This window comes from Phalangium opilio, unplaced genomic scaffold, assembly GCF_054372755.1.
Source record: "Phalangium opilio isolate 3A_F unplaced genomic scaffold, DU_Popi_V2 ptg000079l_1, whole genome shotgun sequence".
In the NCBI taxonomy this organism is placed as follows: domain Eukaryota; kingdom Metazoa; phylum Arthropoda; class Arachnida; order Opiliones; family Phalangiidae; genus Phalangium; species Phalangium opilio.
In genome coordinates, this window is record NW_028324187.1 from 270,971 (window position 1) to 291,914 (window position 20,944).

General features: G+C 36.6%; 2 protein-coding genes across 6 annotated transcripts in view; one reads left to right on the forward strand and one right to left on the reverse strand.

The window, feature by feature from the left end:
* The window catches only part of LOC149653996 (uncharacterized), a 52,962-nt gene that overhangs the window by 31,236 nt on the left and 782 nt on the right, over positions 1–20,944 (reverse strand). For 3 of the 4 annotated variants that reach the window (XM_089845355.1, XM_089845357.1, XM_089845356.1), the window contains exon 2: positions 17,739–17,803. In XM_089845355.1, coding sequence (XP_089701481.1) covers positions 17,739–17,760 — 22 coding nt within the window. In that variant the 5' untranslated portion in view covers positions 17,761–17,803. Of the gene's footprint in view, positions 1–6,868; positions 7,050–17,738; positions 17,804–20,944 lie in introns of those variants that run through there. The other variant, XM_089845359.1, reaches the window with a different exon arrangement.
* LOC149653997 (uncharacterized) overlaps positions 1–20,944 on the forward strand; it is a 113,814-nt gene that overhangs the window by 27,699 nt on the left and 65,171 nt on the right. For both annotated transcript variants that reach the window (XM_089845370.1, XM_089845372.1), the window contains exon 2: positions 4,421–4,492. The gene's annotated coding sequence lies outside the window, so the exon portion shown is untranslated. The remainder of the gene's footprint in view (positions 1–4,420; positions 4,493–20,944) is intronic.

Genomic DNA, 20,944 nt, shown 5'->3' on the forward strand with positions numbered 1-20,944 from the left:
GGCCCGAACGTTGCACCTTCCGCGTGTTAGGCGGACGAGATAACCACTACACTACACATACCTGGTAATACTGAGATTCCTAAGAGATCTAGCTTATTATTATGTCCAATCACGATGGTCAAAACATGTACCTACCAGGGCTCGAACCCGGGACCTTCCGCGTGTAAAGCGGACGTGATAACCACTACACAATGAATACTTGGTTATTCTGAGTTTTCGAAGAGATCTAGCTTATTATTGTGTCCAATAACGATATTCAAGTCATGTATCTACCAGGGCTCGAACCTGGGACCTTCCGAGTGTAAAGCGGACGTGATAACCACAACACCATAGATACTTGGTTATTTTGAGTTTTCGAAGAGCTCTAGCATTATTATTATGTCCAATCACGATGGTCGAAACAAGTACTTCTGTAATTAACTAAAATTAACATACTTAGACTTAATTGTTTCTGATTAGACTAGCCGATCGCACACCCTGAATACTTAATTGTTAAATTAAGAGTATTCCGAAAAGTAACTTCGCTCTAGTTTTTCAGTTAGAGGTGGTTAAATATCACGAAAAACCCCATGTTAATCTCCATAGGAAAATTGGTAAAAGCATGTGAATTTTGCTTTAACGTTACAAAAGAGTATCAAGTCATATCTACAAGGGCCTACCGGCCCTGTAGAATGTTCCATAAGTTTTTCACTGGTTACAAACTGGAGCTTGCCATGAAGTGAGTGAGGTAGGTCATAGATTCGAGGTAAAGTGACGCCTAGTGACTGGGGTGATGTCAAATTCTTAGTACAGACTAAATAGGAAGTTGGAGGTCCTGCAAAATTAACCACAGAGTGTAGGACTTCAATTCTCGCTTGTCGTTCTCTCTCGAACTAGCTCGAGCTGTAAGTCTCTAGCATCACGAAGTATAGGAAGTGTCGTCATACTTATGGAGCATATCTTATGAAGTTATGAACTTATGGTATGATTCAAAGAACACATGCAATCTATAATTTACGTCAGACTTATCAAAAACACCCTGTATTTGCAAGTACATTGGTTTGGTATTAGTAGTTTTTTTAGCCACAAAATGCTGACCTTTCTACAAATAAAAGTGGAAAAAATTGGTCGGAGAAAATGACTTTAGACTGTCATGGAATTTTGAAATGAAAAATCTGATTCAAGCCCGCGAAAAGGTACATAAACCTACCTAGAAAAAGAAAATGATCACCACAGGCTGTAGCTGGTGAGGGTTAGATACGGTGAAACCGTAAAGATTTTGCACCTTATAGGAGGAGGATGTATATTCGTTTTAGCTAGCCGTGCTGGTGTATGTATAGCAGCAGGCAACGAACGAGACGTGCCTGGAATGAGCCTGACGCCTTAACAGGGGGTTTTTTTTATACGTACGGTACTGGTCCAGTAGCGCTGAGTCGCTTGGCGACAAGGCTATCAAGGCGAATAGGGCGAGCGTGAGTTGAAAGATTTTGGCGGGAAAGGTTGCCCCAGTGCCCAATCGATAAAAGGCAGTGACTTGGGGCGCGAAAACCCAACGCCACTACGCGCTCTAGTGCCCCAACAATGAAACGTTAAAGCCCAACCCCGTGGAAGGAATAGTTCCTACTATAAGCTTAACCCAAGTTAGGCCTAAGCTCCCCCAGATAGACGATCAACTATTATAGGAGGCCTTTGGAAAAATCCCCCTCCCCCTTTTTCCATCGAAATAACAATGCCACAGGGATTCTGTCTGTCTTTCTGTCCATCTCCTTTTCTTTGTCTTTTTTTAGACCTTTGTCTTTTCAAGACATACTAAAGTTAAGAAATAATCTAACATTTTTCGTCATTGACTTTCTTGATATTCTTAACTTAACAGTGCGTTCCTACGCCGACTTTTGGCTTAGGGTACATAATTTTGTTTTCTTTTGACCGATCTGACCAGCTTTGTAATAAGCTAGACTCGCGTGCCTTTAGTCTGTTTTGAATTAAGCTTAGCGAGAACCAACCTAGAATAAAGAAAAGCACTTTAGCTTTGAAGGTTGCATTGGGAATTGAGTTTGACTTCCTGGAAAATGGTTTCCCCGAGTTTGTACGTTATCATGGATTATGGAAAGATTTCTAATTTTCTTTCTAAGGGGAATTGAATTTTCGAGCAATGAGGTTTTAATAAACAGTTCGAGAAAGGACATATCATTAAATTTAAAAAATGTTATTAGTAATCTCATAAGTTCATTAGATATGTTCCATACGTTTGTCACTGGTTACAAACTGGAGCTTGTCATGAAGTGACGTAGGTCATAGATTCGAGGTAAAGCGACGCCTGGTGACTGGGCGCTGTCAAAGGCTTAGTACAGACTAAATAGGAACAAGATGGACTGCAAAACTAACCGAGTGTATAGTCAAATCTCGTTTGTCGTTCTCGAACTAGCTCGAGTTGTAAGTCTCTACGAAGGCTTTATGGAACATCTTATAAACTTATCATGATACTTATGTATGATATCTAAAAACCTAAGGGCTTTAAACCCTTACGGCGAATTTAATTTTAAAGTTGCTTTTAGTACTGTTATTAATCATGTTTTCGAAGCTAAACGCCACGCCGCGAGAGCGTTACTATCAGACAGACAGACCTTTCTTAATATTGTTATTAACTATACGCACTTTGGGAAAACCCACGCATTACGTCAAATTGGTGCTTTTTATATTTTAGGCCTAATGTTTCGGTATAAAAACCATCGACGTAAAAATCGATATTTTTTAGTTTTCTTTTTGCCTTCCTTCTCTTTCTTTCTTTGTTGCATTTATGTTATCAGTGGTTCCGCATTTGGTATATGAAGAAAAAGAAAAAGGAAATCCTTTCCTTTGCCTTTGCCTTAGCAGTTTTTTTAATCCCTTGGAACCAAGAGAGAGAGAGAAAGAGAAAGGGAGGAGTAAGTAGGCGTCAAGGGATATTACGTCATTTGCAATGTCAAAATTTAATCCCCGTAGCTCGTGGCTTCGCGCGTGTCAAAATTCCCCCTGCTGGTGTTAAAGAGAATTTTTCCCATATTTTTGTTTTGTTCATAGCTCCTTTAGCAAAAGGAAGATCCTGGGTGGTAGGTCTGGGCCTCTTTTAATCTCCTTTTAATTTCTGACGGTTGTCATGGTGATTGGGCGGGCGCCCCACTATCAACCAATCTCTTATTATTAACAAGAACTCCCATAGCACTAGGCTATAATGCCCCCTCGAATTTCTTGCATTATATAAAAAAGCCAAAAGGTAGATACGGGGGGTCGAAATTGTAATCGAAAAATAGAGGGAGATCCCGGTTTTTTGCGGCGCTAGATTAAAGACCTGGATAGAACGGAGGAGTGGGGTAGGGCAATTGCCCCATTCCTTTTCCCGGGGCATTGCCTCTTTCCCTTATCTAAATAACGATGATCTCCCTCTGGTGGTGGTGGTTTTCGTCGTACGTTGTACGTTTTTCCAGAACAGGCTGAATTTTCCTTCCTAAAAATGAATGTTCGCATTGTAGAGGGAAAGTAATAGTTTTTTGCGGGGAAAGTTATGCAAGGTTCGATTAAACTTAAATTTTTAGGCTATTAGTGATATCTGTGGGATGTTAATTTATTTATTATCTGATAGAGCAGAGTGAGAGCTTCAAAATGAGACCAAATTCATCAAAATTGGTCCGTAATTAAAAATGTTAGAAGCTAATTTTGAAATCAAGATTAAGTTGATTTTTTTGGATTAAACTTAATTATTTAGGCCTATTAATGATATTAATGGGAAGAAATTTAAATGGGGTCTGATATAGAATATTAAAAGCTACAAAATAAGACCAATTACATCAAAATCGGTTCATAATTAAAAATGTTAGAAGCTATGCTTTGAAATTAAGATGAAATTGGAACTTTTTTATCTGATTGGGTTAATTTTGAGTAGCGAATTTTTCTCAAGTAAAGCGAACCCAACCACCATTTTAGAAACGAGAGAGATCTTCTCCGGTTATTTCACACACGTATCATGTATAAGCCTTAATATCCATCCAGACTTCTAAGAGGGGTGAGGTTTTTCCTACTCGATTTTAACATTATCCTGATGAAGCGACGTACACCAACCAAACCACACCGTCCGTATCAGCGTGGAGGAAAAATAGGTAAACGCCCTAATAAGTTCCAGACGGCAAAATGCCAAAAATGAGCAACCATATTAGGGGGAAAATGGAATTGCGGAGAAATACCTGTACAGGTAATAGGATAAAGGTGCAGGGTAATGACGTCACGTTATTAGAGGGCAGTGCACGGTATAATCATAGTTTTTTTTAAAAGATTCTAATTTTGGGTGTGTTCTGATTGCATCGTAACGAGGTTCAATTTGTCAATCAAATTTATGGATTTGTTATCTGTCTGATACAATAAATGTATAAATATTTAATTATTATTATCATTTTTATTATTATTTCAGATTTTGAAATATTGCAACGATATATTATGAAACGAAATCAACAAATCCTTCTCGACTGTTCTTTCACTCAAAGTAAGAGATTGCATATTTTATTCATTCATACATTCATTTTCAATCGCGAATCTCGCAACAACGTATTGGAGCTAAGATCCGATGTGTTTTTGCAAACAATAACACACGCAAGGCTTAGCTTGGTATACAGGGTGTTTGTGAAAGGTCCATCAATAATGAAAGGGCGTATTTATTGGGCCATTTTGAGTCGAAAATGTTCTATGACATTTTTCCGTTCGGGCCACTGTTTTCAAGTTATGATTGGAGTAATTTACGGATGACCCCTTAAATTTAATTAAGAAATTGAAAGACAGCGCTAATTTAATGAAGGGGTCATCCCTAAAATATTCAAATCATAACTCGAAAACCGTGGCTCGGACGGCAAAATGTCATAGAACATTTTCGACTCAAAATGGCCCAATAAATACGCCCTTTCATTATTGATGGACTTTTCACAAACACCCTGTATAAGAAAGATAGGTTATATCGGGTGTATGAATTTTTGACCAATACTTATACAGCTAGCTAGGACTCTGTTTGTTCGCGTGTCGACTGCAAAAGAGTCGTGCAAGGCTTAGTACGTCTCTTGGAGAGAGAAAAAAAAACAGGGCCTCAACACCCATTGCAATTTTTTTCCATAACCCCTATTCTTAAGACTATAAAGAGAAAGGTCATTTGTTTGGGTCAAAACCTCTTTTTTTTTGCGTTCCTGCTGGGATACGGTTATGCCTTATTACTTTGCGTTTGGGGTAAGGAGACTTCAAAGGGTCGTAAACGTTGTAAATAATGTAGCAGTTTATATCCCCGTGGCCACCTTATGCTTATGTCTTCCCTGCATAATATTTTTCTTTCCCCCTTCCTAAGGGAGCCTTTGAAATTTAAATAATATTAACTAGTAGGTGATCCTTTTATGGTCGTCCGTAATTGTGAATAATACATCGTATGCATAGTTTCCTCTGAAGGTGTTTTTTTTCCTGTTCCCCCAGTGTTGCCAGACCATTAGTGAGTGTTAAAAGATTGCAGAGAAAAAGTGTAGCTGAGAACACTGCACTTAATTTATGCCACAATTATCAGAAACACCCTGTATATTATAGACCATAACTTGGCATAATTAATTATATCTAAAAGGACCATATTCAAACAATCAAAATCCCTTCAGTACACAAAATATCTGCCTGTGCGTGCGTAGCCCAGTTAATTTTATTGGTAAATAACGTACGTCATAGCTCGGTTTGTTTAAATTAGAAGAAGACTCGCTCGGAATGTATTCGCATTTCACCCCGAATATTTAGATATGAATCTAGATTTGCTCTATAAAGAGTCGTACTGATTTTAGTTGTATTTAAAACCAGTTAAATATTCATTAGGAAGCCCGATTTAATTCATGGATGAGGGGTGAAACGCTCCTTTGTAAGGAAGTCTTATAAAGTGCCTTTGATATAAAGCGAAGTCCTTGGTGATGTACAAAATGTTATCGTTGTGGTTAGCCCCTCGACTAAAAGGGTTTAAACGCTATTGTAAAGGTTTCAGGGAAGCCCTACTGAGGAAGCAACGGCCACTAAGTTTAACGGGAATGGCCTTGGTTTTTTGGCTCTGAATATTATCGACAAGTTCTTTAGTTACGTCACAGCCATAGACTGGACGGCTCCAGATTCCAGACCTCAAATAACTCGCTATAGCTAGCTAGCTCTGGAAAGTAAAACTTTCGACCAAAACGTTAGCTATACTCCTACATCGCTGGCAACGTGTACAGTTTCGTACGTGAAAGGGGAGTTTAGTGTCACACCCTCTAAATGCAGAAACCGAGCGTCATTTTGACATTTTCTCTTTGAACTCTGCCAATTTTCCTCTGCTATGGTATGGTCCCCAAAGCCTACTTCCAGGGGTAAAGCTGCCCATGCTTTTTCTACCAGCGCCTGTAGAAATGTTTCACCCGCGGTACACCGGTGTTCAGGGTGAAAATAACTTACAGGGGCTGTTCGAATTTTTAATATATTTTTTTGGATTTCTTTAGTTTTGCGAATAAGTTTAAATGATTTAAATTAAATAAATAATTAGTAATTACATTTAATAATTATATTTAAATTATCAAATTAAAAGTAAATGGAAATCTTAAAATTTAGAGTAAAGGGAATATCACCTTTTTCTAGGAATTAAATAACCCCATCCATATTTACTTGGTAACCCTAACTTACTTTTTCTTAGCAAATTTATTTATTCTTTTTTTCTCTCCTAACCCGAGTAAAAAATCCCCGCTTTATATTGAATTTGCATAAAATTTAAAATTCAAATTATGATGAAGAAATTATGATTGGTTGCTTGGCACCCTTGGGTACTTTTTAAAATAGTTTAATCTTAATTAAATTTAAATAAATAAATAAATATAAATAAACTCACGTTGCCACACCATCACTGCTTGATCCAGAACTACACTTTAAAGTTGGAACCGGGGTTTATCCAAAAATTATTTCCGAGGTATTTTAAAACCTCGAAAGATTAGTAAGATTAAAATGCGAAGAGGTTTTAAATAGTAAAATAAACTCCTCTGCAAGAACTATCAATAAATTAGCTAAACTATCACGAAAATTTCTTGCTTAAAGTAGTAAAAATTTCGGAAGAAAACGTGCGGAAATTTAACCCAACCTTTCCGAGGCTACTATTTCCCGATATTTACTTCACCGCCGGCGTTTTGCCTTTGCCAGTTTCAGGCTAAAGTCATGTGACCCTACTATCGACCAATCGCTAGGTTTAAAGATGATGTCATTCTCTCTCTCGTAGGAAATGGGGGTTTTCCTACTGTTGTTATTTTTTTTTCCTTTGGAGGAGGAGATATTGTTACGAAAATTTAATCGGATTGCCTACAATTGTTTAATGTATTTGAAATAGAGTTAAACTGAAATGTAGCATCGAAGGTGTTCTTTGTGGAAATATTTTAGAGTCTAAATAAATAGATATATTTTGGTAAGGTCAGGACTCTGGTGATTTAAAACATTTGAGGATTTGATAGTTGTAAATATTCTCTGGGGAATTTGAAAATTTTTAAGATTTTCTTGTAAGAATGTAGAACAACTTTGAGACATCAGAATTACTTCGGAATTTTTTGATTATGTGATTTTGGCGATTTCCCGGGTCTTCATGTTATGAAAGGTCTAAGAATAACCTGTCTTTAAGCCTAAAAAAGGATGACTGATTCATCCTCTACAGTTTTAATCCAGGGTTGCCATAGGTCAGGGAAATGTCAGGGAATTTCAAAATGGGGCAAAAAAGGTCATGGAATTTTAACAATTTCATGAAAGTCAGGGAATTTCAAAATGGGGCAAAAAAGGTCATGGAATTTTAACAATTTCATGAAAGTCAGGGAATTTCAAAATGGGCCAAAAGGTCATGGAATTTTAACGATTTCATAAAAGTCAAGAGAGTGGCTAAAATATCTGCAGCTGGTGAAGTTTTAGCGAGATCACGTTTCAACAGACACAAAAATGGCAACGTTTTGCATTAAATATTCAAAAATGCGATTTAAACGCAATTATTTAGTTATATTTATTACAAAGACAGTTGGACCTAAAAATTCAGGGAAAATCGCAAAAAAGGGTTACGGAAAACCGGGAAAATTCAGGGAATATGAATCTCAAAATTTCCTATCAGCCACGTAATCGTTGGAAAATAGATCACTCATGGACTTAATTCCTCAACCATTTCTTTCTAACTAACACAATCTCCCATCTCACGTATGTTGTTTTGATATATTTGGTCAATACCTTAAAGTTCGAAAGGGGGGCCCTTTATCTCCTAAAAGTGGGCTAAATCTATAATTAATCGATGATAACAGTAGCGAAAAGAGGTAAAGAAGAGAGCGAGAGAGAGAGGCACGTTTACACTCGATCAAAATCGTGCCTAAAGAGAAAGAAAGAAGAAAAAGAAAATACCCCTTTTAATAGTAAGGGCCAAACATCGGGCGTCGAAAATGAGGCCAAAAATATTTTTGGGGAAACAGTCGTCTCAGACGTCTTTAACAACAAAAGTTCTTGTCCCTTCGCTGCACCCCCCCTCCCACACCTCACTTTTAGGAAATGTTGTATCTTAACGTTAAGAAGGATGCGGCTTCCACTTTGCACTTATCGATCATTTTCCAATAATATGGGGCCGAAAGACCTGAGGGAATGGATAGCGCCAGAGTTGGAATAAAACCTATATAAGGCATTTTGTTAGATAAGGTGGTTTTGGACAGTCTGTTGGTTTTGTGAAATTTGCACCGTGTTTGGGATCTGGGTATTCAGTTATGAATGAACCCGGTATTAGTATAACCAAGAAGCGATATCTAGTTTATTAGGGAGAAGGTTTAAGATGCCTAAGTATTGGCGCGCCATAGTCCCAGTCCCCCTTTCAAAATACTGAGGGGGGGGGGGGTCGTAAAAGGAGGCCGAGCTATTTCGCTGCCTCTCCTCAGTCGGAAAATATGACTGTAATTTTCCCGTCATTCGCATCGCGCTGACGTGGGTTTTCAAGAACCAATGAGATGCTGGTTGTAATTTAGAGGCGAGGATTAACTCCGGACCTACGTTTGAACTGGAGATAAAGCTAAAAATGTGGCGAATTTATACCTTCTCCCTACTAAACTAGATATCGCTTCTTGCCCTAACTTTAAATGTTAAGGAGTGTCATGGCTGCATGGAATACCAGGAAAATTAAGGGTTAGGGAGTTTGAAAATGGGATATTGAAATTGTGATAAAAAAGGATTCCTTATTAGTTTTGTAATTTTCCGATAATAATATATAATATATTTCATAGTTAATAGTAATTTTAATTTTTAACCAGAACTAAGGTTAACTTTTATACAAATAAGCGCCATAAAAATTGATCAGGGAAAACCTGGAAAAGTCAGGGAATTTTGAAATGAAATATATAAACAGGCTATCGAGCTAATTAATTTAATATTCAGTACGATTAATTAAAAATTGAACGAATTATCGTTTCCAAACCCTCTCGTCTATTAAATATAGCATACACAGAAATGTTTGGCAATTTCGTAAGGCGATAAACAGCTTTCTCTCTCACTCTCTCTCTCTGTCCTTGCATTGGCACTGACTGTACGGGTCGAGTTTCTAGGGAACGAAAGGGGATTCTCGGAGGCAGGAAAAATCCCTTTCTCTAGATTCTCTCTCTCCTCCCGTTACTGGCTGGGCCTTTGCGCTTCGATGCAACGCTCATCATCGCGACCTAGTAAACCCTTGGATATACACGCTGATCTGGGCGATCCCATAGGCTATTTACCATCTCCGTATCGTTTCCCATCAAAGCTAATAAATCAGAAAACTGTGTTGTTTCTATATTGATAAAATATAGATTATTTTTTTCCTTTCCTTCATTTGGTGTCGCGTCTTTTATTCGTAATTTTCCTTTATAGATATAAATTTAATTAAAATCTTTATCTATTTAAGTAGAAGTCTCGGCTTAAAATGGCCCCTTAGAATTAGAACCAACCCGCCGTTCTTCGTTTATGCCACCCTTTTTTTGTTTTGGAAGTCGATAGTGTCAAATTTGATTTGTTGATCTTTATTATAAAATTTAAGGATAAAATTAAAACATGTTAGAAGTAGATTCGCAATAAATACCAAAAGTTATGAAGTGTTATTTAGACCCATTTTTGAGGTCTTGAATATAAAATACTACCCTAATTTGGAAGACGATAATATCAAATTTGATTTGTTGATTTTTTATTATAAAATTAAAGGGTATGAATGAAACATATTAGAAGTAGATTCGTAATAAATATACCAGAAGTTATCAAGTGTTATTTTGACCAATTTTTGAGGTCTTGAATATATAATACCACCCTAATTTGGAAGTTGACATTGTCAAATTTGATTTGTTGATTTTTTATTATAAAATTAAAGGTTAAGAATAAAACAAATTAGAAGTAGATTCATATTAAATATCAGAAGTTATCAAGTATTATTTGACCAATTTTTGAGGTCTTGAATATAAAATACCACCCTAATTTGGAAGACGATAATATCAAATTTGATTTGTTGATCTTAATTATTAAATTAAAGAGTAAGAATAAAACATATTAGAAGTAGATTCGTATTAAATACTAAAAGTTATCAAGTGTTTTTTTGTCCAATTTTTGAGGTCTTTAATATAAAATACCACCCTAATTTGGAAGACGATAATATCAAATTTGATTTGTTGATTTTTTATTATAAAATTTAAGGATAAAATTAAAACATATTAGAAGTAGATTCGTATTAAATACCAGAAGTTATCAAGTGTTATTTTGACCAATGTTTGAGGTCTTTAATATAAAATACCACCCTAATTTGGAAGACGATAATATCAAATTTTATTTGTTGATCTTAATTATTAAATAAAAGGGTAAGAATAAAACATATTAGAAGTAGTAGATTCGTATTAAATACCAGAAGTTATCAAGTGTTATTTTGACCAATAATCACCCTAATTTTAGGAAGACGATAATATCAAATTTGATTTGTTGATCTTAATTATTAAATTAAAGGGTAAGAATAAAACATATTAGAAGTAGATTCGTATTAAATACCAGAAGTTATCAAGTATTATGTTATTTCGACCCAATTTTAAGTCTTGAATATAAAATTCTGTATACATTTTAAGTGTTTAATCTCGTTAAACAAGTAAAATCCTTTTTTCGACTTAAAAACTCTTTTGTTTATCTACCCAGCCAGGAATAATATTACGAAAATTTTCTCCTGTAAATCGCGGCGTAGTACTTACTATACTGTATGTGGTCAAAATGTTAGAGGCTGCTAAAAATAGCGCAAATATAAAGTTTTTCAACTTATATATTGAGGCAAGAAGGCAAAATAGTTTTCTACCACGCGTAGTCTAAAAGACCCTGACTTTTGTGAAGCGATAAGAACATAGTTTTATAAAAAGGATGCTGGAAAATACTTTAAAAAATAAAAAATAAAACTGAAATTCTATTACAGTGAAGAAATACACTCATGTTATTCCTCAACCATTTCTTCTATTGCTTTTGCTAGCTTCTCTACAGCAAATGCAGTGCACACCCAATAACGGGACTAGAATTTTAAGTATTAATTTACAATATTTATTATTTAGGCTTAGGAATTATTACAAAAGACGTTGAAACTCTTTTTTTTCGCGATTCCCGTCCCAAAATTTATGAAAAGTCCAGGACTACTTAAACCATATACGGGTTTTATTCTTTCTATTCAAGATAAAAGGGTGCCTTACATATTCCATTTTGAGCTGACACTTATAAATAAAACCTAAACCATGGGTAACTTAACTATAGTGAAGAAAATACACGGGATTTAGCTTCGTACGCGGTATTAACTCCGTTTAGAATGGCGAGTCAGTTTTTGCTTTCTTTTACAAAACCCAAGTATGCTTGTGAGAGAGTGAAAAAGGATTGGAAGAGAAAGGGACTGCTCTTGGAAAGGAAAAGCTCTTCCTATACATACGTCATAAGCTCATAAGGTATCGTCCATAAGTTTTTCACTGGTTACTAAGAGTGACGTAGGTGAAACGTCATAGATTCGAGGTAAAGCAACACCTGGTTTTGGCGCTGTCAAAGGCTTAGTACAGACTAAATAAGACCTAGATGGAAGTCCTGCAAATTAACCGAGTGTACTCAGTGTAGTCATTAAATTCTCGCTTGTCGTTCTCGAACTAGCTCGAGCTGTAATTCTCTAGCATTACGAAGTATAGATAGTGCCATACTTATGGAACCTCTCTTTTAAACTTATGATACTTCTAACTTTAATGGAATGTTTCAGGTTCAATTTACAATACTTACAAAGCTACGCTCCTATATTAGGGATTGTATTATTAGTATTGAACATTAATAGTGGGATATCTACCCCTATTATGAATGAAAAGAAAGAAGAAAAAAATAACAGTAAAGAGAAAGGCAAAGTTCTAAAATAAAAGAGCGCCTTCTTTTATTGGTTCCATTATCTCGGACTATGGTATAAAGAATAAAGGAAACTTATATAATGGCTGGAAAGTTCAGTGAATTAGAAATAGTATTAGGAAAGGCAGGAAGGAGAGATATTTGGGTGGAGACCAAGATGACAGTAAAAACCAAAGAGTTTGTCCAGTTGTAATATCTTAGGCGGAAGGAAGTGAATTTCTTAGAAAAGCATGAAGTTGATGTTTGTTTAATGAATTGAAGTTAAAAGCCACGAAGCGGGAATTAAGGCGTTGGGTGTAGCCTTGGTTACGGTTAATTCAGCATTAGTTCCAGTTTTCTAGAACAACTTTTAATTACATCACCGCGGTCTCTTCAATTGAATTCCCCCAGAACCGTCCCTCCCTAGTGTGTGTGTAACTCCGTGATAAAACCATTAGGAAACCCTCTAGAGTCAATTCCCAACGACAGTATTCACTGAAAGGGTTGCCAGGCACCGTTATCCTAGACGGGAAGGCTCTCACAGGGTTCATACAAACCTTCAAAACCTGGAAAAATCAGGGAAATAAATAGTTGACAAAAACCTTAGGGAAAACTCAGGGAAATTACGAATTTTTAGTAAAATTCAGGGAAATCAGTGAAATTTGCGTCAATCAGAGGCCGAGTAATTAAGCAAAATGTTCATAAACATCCCCTCCATAGGAATAACATTACACCAAACTTTGGAGGCTCATAACTCTGGTTATATTAGAGATCCGGGGATGCCCTTTGATTATGTAATAGTCATATTTGCCCCCCCCCTCCTTCGTTAATATTTGCCCAATAGGATACTCCATATACGGGAAAAACCTGGAAAATTCAGGGAAGTATATGGGGAAAAACCTGGAAATCTTAGGGAAAATTGTTTTCCAAAAGTTGTATGAACCCTGTCTCAGTTCAGTTTGAATCAGTACTTTACCGACAACACTGCATTGAAGTCAAAGCTGAGACTCCTAAGAGAGATTAAGGGGGGGAGGGAAAGGCGGATATATATTATTCTACCAACGGTTAAGGCTTAGTTGTAGACTAGACGCCCTAACGCCAAGAAGTCTCCAAAATGATGACTCATGGAAAAATTTTGATTTTTGTGCTTTTTCTATTCCCGGTACCGAAAGCCATTTCATATTTCTGGCTGGGGTGTGGGATGATGTCGTCGTGTTTGTACAACCTTACCTGCCCCCTTATATTAACCCCCCCTTTTCCGTTAACGTGTAGTATATTAAAGCGCCCTCTATATTGACTCAGTAGATATAAAATCCGCTTACTAGGTGTATTTTTGTCAAAACCCTATAGGCCTAGTCCTACAGCCTACTGTACAGAGGGATTATATTTTTCTGGTTTGCGGCTTCTTTTTTTGATTTTTCTAAGAAAACTTTTTCATTTCATCAGCTGAAAGGAAGTAATTCTCCAAGGCTTAACTTAGGGTTTTCTTAAAGAAATAGAAGGAAGGAGTAACTAATCTTTCAGTTTGTATGTACGGTTTTAAAGAAATAATATATGCTGTATAGTATGTATTTTTACTAATGGTGAAACGACTAGATGTAGTAGATGACCAACCAATGCACGTAAACAGCTCGATTAGGCTTAAATTATCTATATGCCTTTTCACCAATGGTCTTTTACTATAGTATACGAAGCCTTAAAAAGGGAAGATTGGTTGCCATGGCAACGACGGGGAAAACCGGAAACGACTAAAACTAGGTTATTCCAATCAAAAAATCCCTAGAAAGAAATTGACTTTATAACTATACAATATCCACTTTGTGGTGCAGTCTCTCGCTACAATTCGAGACATTTCATCACGTAATTTTCCTCAATTTTAGCGCTAGTGAAAATTGCTTTAAAATTTGATATTGTGTAAAAGGTCTAAGCGTAACGAATCGATAATCAAGGCTGGATAAGAAGGAAAATGGCATAGATATTGTAAATATGTAAATTTAAACACCTTCAACCGCCCCCTAAGAATCGAATTAGATTGAGATACATGGCCTTAAATCTAGATTTAATATTTCTGATGTCTATGTCTGATAAGGAGCCGGGTCTCCTCCTGAAGACCAAGACACAAGCTAGCGAGAAGGAAGAGGAGATTATGATGATGATGGAGCTGCCAGATGTTGGCCCCTCCTTTTCCCGCCAAAATTTTCGTGAGCTCGAGTCGGCGCTCCAATCCAAACGAGTCAGCTAGAGAATACTAGTTATACTAAAACTTACTTGGCCTATGTCTCGAGTTAGGGCTAGAGAACTTGCGGGAAAATGAATCCCACCAAGCCTGGCTTGATTAATTAATGTAACTCATCAACGGGTGCGAGGATTTCGTGTCATTACATTAGACGAGAGTAGCTACACGACAACTTCATCCTTCATCACAACCCCCCCCTCCTAAGATGTATTTGCTTAAATAACTGCCTATAATTTGCCACGTGACCACCAATTTAGTCAGTGGGAAGTGGTTCATTCACCCATACGCTGACTAACACTTTCGAGAGGACGCTATGGATTCAGAGTAAACATTCTCTAAATCAAAATCAAATTTATAGGAAAAAGGGCAGCTAACATAACATTATATCAAGAAGTGATATCTAATTTATTAGGGAGAAGGCATAAATTCGCGACATTTCTAGCTTTATCTCCAGTCCAAACGTATAGTAGGTCCGGAGTTAATCCCCGCCTCTAAATTACAACCAGCATGCATCTCATTGGGTCTTGAAAACTCACGTCAGCGCGACGCGAATGACGAAAATAACGTATTTTCCGACTGAGGAGAGGCAGCGAAATGGCATGTCCTCCTTTTACGCCCCCCCCCCCCTTGGGTTTTGATAGGGGGACTGCAGGACTATGGCGCGCGAATACTTAGGCATCTTACACCTTCTCCCTAATAAACTAGATGTCACTTCTTGGTATAAAATATTATGTTACGTGCACCTTTTCATTTAACAGTGTTCTTACGATCATGGAAAACCTACAACAGGGGTACATTATAATCATAGGATTCCCTAAAACCCTGCTTTTAACCCAAAGTCTTTTGACCTTTACCTTCAAAGGAAATTTTTTTTAATAAGATTAAATTTCTCCCCGTGACAAGACATCAAAATGTCACTATTTTTGGATCGGTTCGTTTCAGCGAGTCGACAGTATGCTAACGGCTTAGTGCTTTCTTTCGAGTAGGCGTGAAATGTGTGGGGGAATACGTAATTAGAATTTCTCTCGAGGACACTTTTCCCGCTTTCGCATCCTCAATTATGCCTAATTTCGTAATTGCAATTAAGACGCGTACGCAAATTTTGACCCACTTATTTTGATAACCGCGCCAGATCTCCTATTACAGTTTCCAAGATAAAAAGAAGCCCCGTTTAATAATATCACAAAGAGTGCATGCGTGGTGTCCGCTCCGCTTTTGTGACGGGTTTGATATTAGTTTAATTAGGGACGGGTTATAATTAACTATTTAAATGTTGACTTTAGAAGAACAACGAACTTCAAATTTTTTTTAATTTTTTTTTAGTCAAGAGTGGAAAGTTGATTGTCTTTAGGGCAAACTTTTAAAGTTATACTTTCACTATCTCTTTAATTAAAAATGGAGCAGAGCTCTTGGATTTGTGATGGGCATATATTTGTCTTTTGCAAGAATAATAAAACAGAGAGAGATGGTGTGTGTGTGTGAGAGAGAGAGAGAGAGAGAAAGAGGAAATCTCCGACTGTCCCTATTATTTGCTCTCTGTCAGATATTACTTGGAAAGTCAAAGGAAATTCCACGCTTTACTTTTAACCCCCCATGCATTTTTGCCTCATCAATACCAAGTTAACCTCTCCCGGATTCATCCTCTCGAGTCTCTCCATCCTTTCGGAGTTTAGTAATCTCACTGCAATAAGTATAGTTAGAAGTAGATGAAACTGAAGATATGGGGGATCACTTGGAGATGCGGGTTTATTGCTCCCTCTCTTCTTTGAAAATGGTTAAATATTTTACCAAGAAGTGATATCTAGTTTATTAGGGAGAAGGTATAAGATGCCTTAGTATTCGCGCGCCATAGTCCCAGTCCCCCTTTCAAAATACAAGGGGGGACGTAAAAGGAGGCCGGGCTATTTCGCTACACTCTCCTCAGTCGGAAAATACGTAATTTTCGTCATTCACGTCGTCGCGCTGACGTGAGTTTTCAAGAACCAATGAGATGCTGGTTGTTATTTAGAGGCGGGGATTAACTCCGGACCTACGTTTGGACTGGAGATAAAGCTGGAAATATGGCGAATTTATATCGTCTCCCTAGTAAACTAGATATCACTTCTTGATTTTACTGACTGGAAAAATAAATAAATATCTATAGCTTTCGACCTCTTGATTGGGTATACTAGTGGCTGGATAAATAATTTTAAGGTTTATACCCTTTCTGTTGAAATAATTATATTTTTTTCGAATTGATCGACTTCTGATATCGATCTATTCCCTACTTAACATGGCAACGTACGTTTTACGCGCCAATAGTTTCCGAATCAATTGCGACCTTAAGTTGGGAATGGCGGGAGACGAGGGTATATTACGCGAGAAAAATCGTTACTAGCAGTATAGCTCACTAACGACAAGTTAAGTACACCGTTGGACTGGGGATTAAAAAGTTTTCTTCCTTGTTAACTTTTCATTTTAAGGATACGCCCCTTTATATATCAATTAAATACACGTACCATCCTGCGCGGATAACGTAATGATATGCAAATTATGACGGATTATTCACGGAAAGAAAGGCTTTCTTTCTACTCCCACACATTATTATTATAGAAAAATCTCAGTTTATTTTACCCGAAGTTCATAAGGTATGTTCCATAAGTTTATCACTGGTTACAAACTGGAGCTTGTCATGAAGTGATTGAGGTAGGTCACAGATTCAGGGTAAAGCGACGCCTGGTGACTGGGGCCCTCTCAAAGGTTTAGTACAGACTAAAAATAGGAAGATGGAAGTCCTGCAAAATTAACCACCGAGTGTAGGACTTCAATTCTCGCTTGTCGTTCTGCTAGAACTAGCTCGAGCTGTAAGTCTCTAGTATTACGAAGTATAGGTAGTGTCATACTTATGGAACATATCTTATAAACTTATGATATTACTTATATACTGTAGAACTTATAAAACAAAAATGTAAATATCGTTTTAGTAGTTTATTTAAAATTAGGCCAATTTTCACATTAAATTCTTCGATTTATGCGTGAAGTTTTCCTTCTAATAAATGGTCAAGTAATCTCAAACGTTTATGGCTTCTTATACTACAGTGAAGTTAGTAAAACCCCTTTTTAACATAAATTAATATAAATTAAAATTACTCACGTATATCTAGGGTATCAGCCATGGTTTAAATTTATTGAATTTCCGGTTCTTCGAGATAATTTGATCTGTTAAAGAAAATATACATTTAAATAATTAAAACATTGCTCTCTAATTCATTATATTCATTATGTTAGAAGCAATAGGAAGTAATATGGTAATGATTACGTTAACACAGGTCGACTCTTTTTCTCCCTGCCTTTACTTTCATTAGCTTTAAGTCAGCGAATACATCGTAGGCCTAGTAATCGTATTAAAACTACACGCAGTTTACCTCCCTTTTTAAAAAATTCCTTTTCTAATTGAATTCTTAAATTTTGTTTAATTTCGTTTCGCCGATTTTAAATTAGCATTTTTACGATGGGGATGCGATGTGATGTAATCAAGAATTTCGGTCTTTTGGTAGATAAGATAGTTGAGAGACAATTAACTCAAACTGCAGGATATATTATATTTTAGCAAGAAGTGATATCTAGTTTATTAGGAAGAAGGTATAAGATACCCAAGTATTCGCGCGCCATGGTCCCAGTCCCCCTTTCAAAATACAAGGGGGGACGTAAAAGGAGGCGCCGGGCTATTTCGCCTCTCCTCAGTGGGAAAATACGTAATTTCCGTCATTCGCGTCGCGCTGACGTGAGATTTCAAGAACCAATGAGATGCTGGTTGTTGTATTTTAGAGGCGGGGATTAACTCCGGACAGGCTACGTTTGGACTGGAGATAATGCTGTAAATGTGGCGAATTTATACCTTCTCCCTAATAAACTAGATATCACTTCTTGATTTTAGTTAATATATTTATTACTTAGTATAATATTTCTCAAAGGGAGTGTGAAATGTTCGAACCAAGTTTATTTTAAGAACTTAAAGGTAATATCAAGGTTTAATCGCGTTTCTCAATTATTCCATCTACTAAACCTGTAGAAGATGTTTGAAATATGAGATAGCAGTGTTCCTCCGCAAAGGTATTTAATTCTTGGAATGCCATTTTGGTGAAACCTTTCTCATTTGCATAAGAATTAGGCGCTATATGTTTTAATTACACCCCCTTTCTAGAATTTGCCTTTCTTGATTACAATCATAGATATTAGAAATAACCCAACCAATCTATATAGACACATTGTAACCAAAAGGCTATAGAACTTTAGTGCTCATAAAGTAACAATAACTATCAAAATAATAGTTCCCTTTAATGATAAACTATATTAGCTAACCACGCACGAAAAGGTTAGCTATACAATACTCGTACTCTGAATGGTGTAGTCCCAGAGTAAAAGCAAAGCTGCGTGATGGTCAGGCGGACAAAGATCTTTAGGGGTCTGACCGGCGCCTACAGCTATCCGGAGACACAAGAGACGCGCGACAACCATTGGTCGCCTGTTAAGAATCATTTTTAAGGCGCCAATCCGTTCGCGTGACGGTATACGCTCACGTGACCCACATGCCAGATCTTAAACAAAGCCTAGTAAAAAATAGACTTGAATTAAACTAAAGTCTTCAAAAAAATTCTAATCCGAAGTATACTATTGGTATTATCAGAGTAAGATGAGACTAGAAGTGAAGGGCTCTACCATTGGTAGTAGATCCTGGCACTAGTGAATAAATTTGAGGATTTTTTGCCGCTTCAATCGCGCCTACACTAGAGAGAAAAAAATTGGCCGAGTTCCAAAAAAATTTCCTACCCCCTTCCCCTCAACCTAAAGCGGCCGAACACGGACGCGCCTCCTTGAATCTAGTTCGGCCGTCTACCACCGCTAGCGTCTCACGTTTTGGAGGGAAAATTCAGAAACCGCTACTAGAGGGCCAACCGTTCTTGTGTTATCAAGAATATTCACTTTCGCCGAGTGAAGAATTTGGTTAGCTCAGTACTTCTGGTCTCATCTCACTTCTGGTTACGTTAAAAGCGTGGAACTGTACACTTCGGGTTAATCTACTTCTGGTAGATTCGGATATTTTTCTCAAACTCTCCTTCCACAGGAAATTTCCTCGAGGGAAGTTGATTATGAAATGGCACGCGAATCATGATTCTACTAAGACTATTTTTCAATGTGAGTTTATACCGTTAAAGAAAGCGCCATAGCGTAATTTTTGAATTGGTATTAAGAAAACCCTTCGCTAGCCTTTCGTAACGCTACATTGTTAGAGTGAAAAGATACAGGGTGTACCGCTAACTTTATGTTTTCTCCGGGATATCTTTTGTCGTGACCGAATACATTATGCTCGGGCGACATCTGTCTTTGGAAAGTATGGATTTTTATTACGAAAGTTATATACTGTTAGAACGTATAAATCCGTAGGATTAAAAACGTACTCGTTTTTATATAGTACCCGTTTTTTTTTAAGGTACCGGGATTTATTGGTTTCAATTATAGGTGGGTGGTTCGAGTCTTCTTAACCCAAAAAAGGATGGTTTCGCGTTAAGAAAGTCATCAAATTTATTACAGTTGCAGGAGAGAATAGTTATTGTGTTTCTTATAATTTTGTGGAAATTATTTTCATGTTACTATGTTTCAAAATAGACGTAAATTTACGTTACTATGTTTCAAAATAGACGTAAATTTACGTTACTATGTTTCAAAATAGACGTAAATTTACGTTACTATGTTTCAAAATAGACGTAAATTTACGTTACTATGTTTCAAAATAGACGTAAATTTACGTTACCATATTTCAAAATAGACGTAAATTTACGTTACTATATTTCAAAATAGACGTAAATTTACGTTACTATATTTCAAAATAGACGTAAATTTACGTTACCATATTTCAAAATAGACGTAAATTTACGTTACCATATTTCAAAATAGACTTAAATTCTAAGTTTCTAACTTTATATCAAAAGTTTGCAAAAAATAGACCTACATTTTTTAAACATATCGATCTGATTCAATGAATTAGATAAATGTAATGTTGTACACTAAAAATTGTAACTCTATTTTTTAGCTCCTGAACTAAGAAATAATTTTAATTATTCTTGGAATTTCAGGCAGTTAATTTTATATTACAATTAAACTTCAACCCTTACCATTTTTAATGACCGAACACTAACAGGTATTCCTGTCTACTATTATTAGCTGATTAAGCATAAAACAAAAATAGCCCGTCTATTTGGAATTCAGCTAGGTGATTTTATCTATAAATAACTATTGCCTCACGTGGGAAAGGGTTAACATGTAGTCTAGACTATTAACTCCAATTGAAATACCACATTT